The following is an 8,422-nucleotide window of genomic DNA, read 5'->3' as shown; positions in this document are numbered from 1 at the left end:
CCTCCCCCTGTGCTCAAGTAAAGGTACCATAGAAATCGCTGTTGTTTGTCTCATGTCTCAGCCTTCTCTTAGCTGGCTGTAATTCATTCCCTCTGTTCTGACAAGTTAATGTAAAGACTGATCTGGTTTAGATTTGAAAGTGAGTTCCTATCTATAAGTGTATTCTATAAAAATATGTTTAACAAAAACTGTTTTCATGTTTTTAGCCTCAGAGTGGCCAAATTAAAGTGTCCAGGTAGTACTAAGGAGATAGAAACAAGCTGCGTCACTTATTTTCACTTCAAGTTGTCACCTTGAACCTTTTTTCACCTGATACAGTTTACCTGAGTTCATCCAGGTACCTTTATCAAATTGAAACCTTTGGACCTCTCTTGTGACATTAACTAATCTCTAGAGGCTGTAATTTTGTTTGTGTGTGTGTGTGTGTGTGTAGTGGACTTTGCAATTGGTCACTGCTCATTTCCCTCAGCTGGAAGCCAGAGTAAACACCCTGTAGGTTGTCATTTGGTATGTGATCATGTAAGAGGGTGTTAAACTGTCACAACTGTCATCACACTGACGTCCAGCTCTGATAAGAGGTGCTTAGTGTGACTCACTCCTTTATTCACCCTGCATCCCTCTGTTTACCTCCGTCACGTATTCCTTGTTCACGGTGTCGTGTATCCAAGCGTCTCCACATCCACCGAATGACACAGATACCACAAACATCTGCTTGTTTCCTTAATTTGTATATTACATGGATTTTCAACAAGCTTGTGGCCGTAGTTTAATACCTGTAATTTATTACAGCATGCAAATTGCAAATTTGCAAAAACCTGTTCTTCACTATTGTAATAACAATTTCAGCCAACTTTATTAATCAGAGTGAAAAGAGTGAGAAGATAAATCTTTTTATTTCTTCCTATATCAGTCATAATTTGTACAAATGCAGGAAGACTACTTCATATAAAAGATAAAAATATAAATGTGTAAATGTAAAAATATTTAGTGTTTGTCATAATGCTGCCACCCAGTGGCTGGTTACAAGAACTTCAGGCACATATATCTCAGTCTGATGAAGCAGCACCCATAAAGGAGAAAGGAAGAATTTTCTATGGTCAAAGGGATCTATAAACTGAACTTCATTAGTAAATGAGTGATAATAAATCAATACTGGGAGGTTACTAAATCCTACAGACCTCCCTCACCCTGATCTGGCCACTCCTTTAACCCCAGCAAATCTGTCAGGCCGCATCTTTGGTATGACTACACATTGGAGGAGGCCAGGCAGGGGGCATCAGGAGAGGAGAAGAAGTCGCAGAAACCCTCCTCGGACAGGTGTCCATATTCATTGTTGTAGAAGGTCTGTCCTGACAGCTGACTGAAGAAGCTGGGATGATGCCTGGTGCTGCCACTGACACTGGTTCGACCCAGGGACCCTTGGGAGGCCATCAGAGGCTCTGTGCTGCTGCTGCTGCTTATACGACTGAGAACAGAATAAAAGTCAATCAAGACTGAGGTAGACTACAACATAGAAATGTTATAATGTTGGATCTGAAGTACACTGAAGATTATTTTGAGTCACTGCTGCTCTTGAGGTGAAAATAGTCTCCACTAGATCCCATTTGAGGGATGTTTAGCTAAAGCTATTACCCCCCCCCCCCTTCAATGTTTTCTCATATTGACTTAGAAACTTGTGGAACATGTATAAAAATAGACTAATCATGAAACTGAAAGGACACTTGATTATGTTTTTTTTCTCAGTGACTAATATGTGTAAAGCAGTCCAAATGTCAAACAGTGTGACTTTTAACAGGCAAGTCAGTTTCAGTTGCAGACAACTATATAGATCCACAGCTTTTGTGTGATTAACCTTTTTGAGACAGCACCCCTGTGCTTGTGCTCAATTTGCTCAAATTCTTCAGAAGCCAGAACCATCCCGCTGTCTGTCTGGTTATCCTAGGAAGAGACGAAAGAGAAAAAAAAACATAATGAGCCAGTTCACATTTTAAACAAAGGAGGAGAAGAGATAAAGAGCTTACTTGAGGGGCCTTCTGTGAGTGCATCTCTAGGGGCAGCTCTTCAAATGTCTTCACTCTTGACTGGCATATTTTGGAAGGTCCCCCAAACACACAGCCAGCAAAGGGCGCACAGTTATAATACCTGCTGATAGTGTATAGATGACAGAATTATAGGAAAGAAACTGAAAAAAAAAAAAAAAAAATATATATATATATATATATGTGTGTGTGTGTGTGTGTGTGTGTATTTATACACATATACATTTATATATTTATATTTTTACCCTTTTACCCTTAGCTCACTCAATTTGATGGGTTATCAGTGAAGTGTATACGCTGAAACTATTCAGTTCACAAGATAAAGTAAACTCAATAATAGAGCTAACTGTAATAAAATTATTAAACAATTTTGTCGATCACAACCAATGACGGGGACTCAATCTCCCCACAGATATTTGCAGATTTTTACCCACATTAACTGAGAAACCACAAAGAAGAAACCACAGCAGTATACATTAGTACCTGGTGGGCAAAGTGTTGCAAGCTACTCTTAGTTCCTCTTCAGATGGAGGCCGTGATGAGGCCTGTGAGAAACCATCATCCTCTGAGCTCTGCGAGTGGTTCAGAGGGATGTAATCCTTCCCATCCTGGAGGGAAGGTATTAAAAACTAAATCAAGACATGAAAAGTCTTAATGCAACTGAAAAGCAACCGGTAAAAGTTGGTTTTATGTATGACAGTGAACTCACTGGTAGGCTGTTGTCCTGCAACAGGTCTCCCAGGATCTGCACCAGGGCAGGGAAGGTTGGTCTCTCTTTGGGCTCTCCCTGCCAGCAGCCCAGCATGATGCCATATCTACCAGCAGAGGGCAACACCATCACAATAAGGAAAACGTTCTTAGTGATGTGAGTACAAGTTTTTCCTATCTGCTCTCCCGAAGGTGGAAGTGAGTTAAAATGATCACATCAATAAGCAGAATTACATTTACTGTCAGGATCGACTTGGTCAAAAAGGGGTTTAAGCCTTATTTGTGAGTAAAACATTACTTCAAGAGGTGGATAAAAGAAGGAATTCGTTGCTCATTTAATTGCTTACATTTCAGGGGAGGCAGTCTCTGGTGCTCTCATCCTGACGCCATCTCTTAAACATTTGCAAAACTCTTCATCAATCTGTACCCCCGGGTATGGAGACGCACCTGAGGTGGATCAAAAAGGGGATGAGGAGTAAAATGAACGTATCAGATACAGAAAAACACAAGTCCATGAGTTCAGAATAACAGTAATGAAAATTTACTTTGGTTCCCCATGTTAAAGAATAAATTCTTAAATTCTTTTCTCTGCATTTCTCTACAGGTTGGTACCTTCATGAAAGAATATAATAAGTTTGCAATGACTTTGTCTTTACCCAGTGAAAAGATTTCCCAAAGGAGAACTCCAAAAGACCATACATCACTTTGACTGGTGTATACTTTGTCAAAGATGCTCTCCGGAGCCATCCACTTCAGAGGCAGACGGGCCTGAATATGAAAACACCAGAAAATTATTAAAAGATGGTCACAGAAACAGTGATGGGACCTGCATTAAATTTAATCATTATACAAACACAAACAATTTATTTTTCGCTTTAGTAAATGGAGATGGATAATAAACGTGGAAGCTAAAGTCCAAAGAGAAGACAGTGGTAGAATTCCGTACATTGCCTTTTCTGACGTAGTCGGGGTCTTTGTATATGTCTCTGGCCAGACCAAAGTCACAGATCTTCACAATGTTGTTCTCTGACAGGAGAATGTTCCGGGCTGCCAGGTCTCTGTGGATACACTGCAGATACACACACACAGAGACACACACACATACATCATACGTTTGTGGACAGGTAGGTGTGTGTGTGTGTGAGTAGAAAATGTCTCTTTGCCAGGTTGTGACTGGAACTGGACTATGTCTCACCCAGACTGAGCTCTGTGGATGCAGGGGATCCAAAATCCCTCACAACACTGTCAGGTGAATGTGCCTTCAGGGTCACGACAGTCTGCTTAGAATCTGTTCAGCTCCTTCATATACACTGTCAGCTCTAACTGTTTGGGCTTTCACCATTCTAACTTTATGATTAATGTGAGTCTATGAGACTAATGCCTCTTTTACTTTTATCTTTTACTGCACCACATTTATTTGACAGTTTTAGTTTGCAAATACACATCCAAATTATTAGATCAATGAATATCTGGCAGTATATTTCCATGGCAGTTTTTATTCTACACAAAATGACTAGTAAACACTGGTGTGTTTTATTATTTTTTATTTAACCTTTGTTTCCCCATATAAATCTTATTACATCAGAAATCTGCCCCAAGATTTAGAGGGTACATTTCAAAATATAAAAAAATAAATAATTGGTGGATGGTTGAAATACATTTTTAGATATTATTTGTTTGAAGTTTTTTTTCCCTATTTGAATCAGCCAATCAATTAAACTTTGCAATGCTTGAACATTTTCGATTTTTTCTAAAACATGTAATAGGCATATATTGAACAGTTCTGGCTGGATTCGTTCTTTATGTTATTAACAGTATCAAGTTCAGTAGTGTTTAAAATCCTTTTTTTTTGTGGCTACTTGAGCAAAGAATTTTTATAGTTTTTGTTTTTGTAGTTGTGGGACCTCTGAAGATGTTCACAGCAGCAGTTGCAGTTCACACCCTTCTGATGAAGCCGAAATATCTGAGCTGTGTTGTGATAAAATGTGCTGTTCATATCCACATTCACAGTTTGTTAGATGTGCATTACTTAATCTGCTGATTGAATAACAACCCTGATTTCATGGCTATTAACAGAAAAGCTGTCACATATGCCACTTGGGGGCAGCAGAAACAAGCTGTGAATGCAACATATAAACATTACCTCTAGTCAACTACACATCCAGCAGTTATGGAGCAACATTATCAGTCATTTCTTGCCACATAGTGAACACAAGCCCAATGTTCACTCTGTCTTAACTCTGTTTTTCTCCACAAATTCCTTAGGGAAACATCTGGCTCTTTAGCTGGTAATTGCTGCACTTTGTTCATTGTCTAGCAGCTAACTGTGTTTGCCGTTCAGTACTAAAGCAGGTAGTGTACAGTGAGTTCAGTAAGTTTTTATCTTAGCCTGGGAGTTCTTGCAGTCCCCAACAAAATAATAAATAATAATAATGCAAACATGAATAACAGCGCTATAGTAAATATATAAATGCTCTAAAAAGAGAACAACAGAAATGTTTCTGTGGAGCAAATACAGGAAACGCAACCAATTTGTATTTGAAACCTGCCAATAGAGAGTTAAAACTAATTCTATGAAACCTTCAATTAAGCCAGCGGGGCTACAATGTTTGTCACTATGGGAACAATCAGTCTTTATGGACACAGCTTTTTGCACCTAGGAAACATAGCAGACATCCTCTTCCAAGGGTGATAGACACATGGCTTTATTGCCACGGTAACTCAAGCAACTACTGAAGTTGACTAATATTCAGTACAATTCAAACTTTGTAAAACTTTCTAAAGGCATGGCATGGTGGTGCAGGGGTTGGCATTTCGAGAGAGATCTTAACCTCAATAGAAAAAAACGCTCATAATTTCAAGCATTCATAAGCAATGATGACCTCATGAAACAAAGGAGACTGTAGTTTTTGGATTAGATGCTGCAGTTCTCCACAGAATGCAAGACCTTAGGACATGACATTAAAACGCATGTCTCTCACCTGAAGTAACTGATTGGATCAGGTCAGTGTTCAGGTCAACAACACGTTTAATAGACTTGTTTCCTTTTTAGTTTAATGTGATACATCTTGATCGGTTTTCAAGATATATCTGAAGGTTTATTTTTAGATTTGACTTATCACACGATTAGTTGTCTTACACAATACAATATGTCTTACACTTAACTTACACAATAAACAATAATTCTTAAAGTCAGTATTAAATGACACAAAGTTTTGCTCTGTGGGATATAAGGATTTTAAAAATAACATCTCATAGATGTGAAGCTCTGGCAGTCTAAATATCTGACAGCTCAATAATGACACAATGTGTTGTGTTTTTTTTTTCCAGAATGTATATGTTTCAGTCAAACCAGTCAGATCATTTATATACAGCAGCAAGCTGATAATAAAATTAGTTAAATAGAGGTTAAATCATAAACACAGATCACCTTTGTGTCATCACAAAGGGACCATGTGAAATAGACCTCTTCTATGATGAGAGGTCTGGGCAGCTGTGGGGTTGTAAGCTAGAGCTCCTCCATGGGCTAAAAGCCTGCTTAAGGCTTAAGGCCTGAGAGGTGCCTGCTTCAGCAAAGGGCTTAGCAGTTGCAAAGTTTAAATGACTTCTAGTGGCTGCTGAAGTGTATCTGCTTCGACAGAGACCTCAGCAGCAGGACCAGGCAAAGTTTTGCCTTGCAGCTTTTTCGATCTACTGATCGAGTGAAGAAAGGTAGCTGCCTCCGCATTTACCTCAGCCGCTGTTAGCGGCAGCGGCCAGAAACAGAGGCTTAAACACGCAAAGCACCAGCACTAGATGACATTACAGGAAATTAGGTGGCCCAGTGAAAAAAAAACCACGTGACTGTCATATGGTTCTTATCTCACAGAATGCGAACTAGTGATACTGTTACCATGGAGAGGATGCCATAACTCAGTCCGGTCTTGTTAACAGGAATAATTGAGACTAAAAAAGTCACGTTAATCAAACTATGTTATTAAAATGTGAAACTATATTAGACCTCAACAGTGCACATGGTTTGTTTCGTGTATTTGCCCCCTGTAAACATGTCTTTTGTTTCCTGTGCTATTTTTTTGTGTTTGTAATATTTTTGTATACGAAGCATGTTTCTGTATTTCATGTGTATTTGCAGATTTTTTCTTTAGTAAAATGTTGCACCTGTGTTATCAATTGGTGACGTTTTAATTGGCTTTTTTTGTCTACTTGTCTACCATGTTTTCCTGAGTTTCAGTGTGTGGATCTTTTGGAGCCATTTTATTTTATTCATAGGAAGTATCTGTAGCGCAATAACGCACATCACTTCTTCTACTTGGGTAAAGTTTAAAATTGTGGCACAGTTCTTTTTCACAAATTATTATGGGGTTAATTAAAAATTAAGAATAATCAAGATTAAAACCACCTCCCAATAAAGCCGACCTCTGGTTACAGTTCACCACATCTTCACTACTATTTGTCTTTGTAATGATGACAGCTAACCTTTCTGGATGCCAGGAACTCCATTCCACGAGCCACTTGGAAACTGTAGCAAATTAAATCTTCTATTGTCAGGGGAGTTTTCCACAAGTCGTCCACTGGAAAAAGAAAAAAGAGAAAGGCAGCCACGGAGTGAAGGAGATATGATGCTACATTTGTAGCTTGACATTGACCATTTTTTTTAAACTCACGTTTCTCCACAGCAGGACTCCGATCGGATGTGTTGGATGATGGAGAAGGTGGGTGACAAGCTCTTTGGTCTATCTGACCTGCTTCGATCAGTCGTCTCACTTGGCTCTGGGTTTTCGGAGAACGATCCTGAGCGGGCAAATATTTCAGTGAATTGTTTTTAAAATCAGTACCAAAGAGTTACAAAATACTGATGTTATGGCTGTATTAAATTTGTTAGTGCTGGTAAAGGAAACAAAGAAAAGCCAGACATCTCTCCTAACTAGTTAAAAAACCCTTTCTTTGAGCTGCAGAGTTTCTGCAGTGTTGTGATACCCTGTAGGGGAGGAAGAACTCTCTCTTGGCTCGTAAGAAGTTTGACAGATTCCCATACTTGCAGTATTCCACTATCACCATCAGTGGACCTGGTGAAACAGACAGTTTAACTATCAGAAAAGTCTGCAGATGTTTAGCAAAACTTTGCACTGTTTCCTTTCTTGTTAAAAACATCATCTGGGTTATCTGCCATGCTGCTGTTATTAGGGTAACCAGGAACAACATTTTTATATTTATACCTCTAAAAATACATCAATAGATCAAATTGATGTAAGAAAAACAAATAAACTACTTTCAGATTGTCAGTATGAAAGCTGCAGGAGGTGAAAATTACTCTATTAACAAGGAATCTGACTTTACAGTGACAATGGAACAACCATTTACATTTAGTCATTTAGCAGATGCTTTTATCCAAAGCGACTTACAAGTGAGGTACAAGGCAGCAAAAATCTAAGTCAAGGAGAAAACATCAAAGCACAACCAATGTAATCCATGTAAACCTATTTACTCACCATTTGGTTTGGTACAGGCTCCTAATAGATTTACTACATTTAGATGGTTACCAATGTGAATCAGTATCTTTAACTCTGACATCAAGGCCTTATGCTCACTGGCTGTGGCTCCATCTAAAACACACATGTACAAGGTTGAACATTATGCATAAGACCTCAAAATTATTTTTGCATTTTAAAAATGTG

General features: G+C 38.7%; 1 protein-coding gene across 4 annotated transcripts in view; it reads right to left on the bottom strand.

Moving 5' to 3' along the window:
* Positions 1-874: 874 nt before the first annotated feature.
* The window catches only part of flt4 (fms related receptor tyrosine kinase 4), a 35,284-nt gene continuing 27,736 nt past the window's right edge, over positions 875-8,422 (bottom strand). Inside the window, exons 19-30 of one of the 4 annotated variants that reach the window (XM_067517534.1) lie at positions 8,237-8,350; positions 7,725-7,813; positions 7,412-7,538; positions 7,224-7,318; positions 3,694-3,816; positions 3,404-3,515; positions 3,095-3,194; positions 2,749-2,854; positions 2,523-2,668; positions 2,022-2,142; positions 1,853-1,938; positions 875-1,465 (exon numbers count right to left, since the gene is read on the bottom strand). In XM_067517534.1, the coding sequence (XP_067373635.1) occupies positions 1,246-1,465; positions 1,853-1,938; positions 2,022-2,142; positions 2,523-2,668; positions 2,749-2,854; positions 3,095-3,194; positions 3,404-3,515; positions 3,694-3,816; positions 7,224-7,318; positions 7,412-7,538; positions 7,725-7,813; positions 8,237-8,350 (1,439 nt within the window). In that variant the 3' untranslated portion in view covers positions 875-1,245. Of the gene's footprint in view, positions 1,466-1,852; positions 1,939-2,021; positions 2,146-2,522; positions 2,669-2,748; positions 2,855-3,094; positions 3,195-3,403; positions 3,516-3,693; positions 3,817-7,223; positions 7,319-7,411; positions 7,539-7,724; positions 7,814-8,236; positions 8,351-8,422 lie in introns of all 4 variants that reach the window. The other 3 variants (XM_067517536.1, XM_067517532.1, XM_067517535.1) reach the window with 3 other exon arrangements.

Source organism: Channa argus, chromosome 10 (genome assembly GCF_033026475.1).
Source record: "Channa argus isolate prfri chromosome 10, Channa argus male v1.0, whole genome shotgun sequence".
Lineage (NCBI taxonomy): Eukaryota > Metazoa > Chordata > Actinopteri > Anabantiformes > Channidae > Channa > Channa argus.
This window is presented reverse-complemented; position numbering and strand designations above follow the sequence as displayed.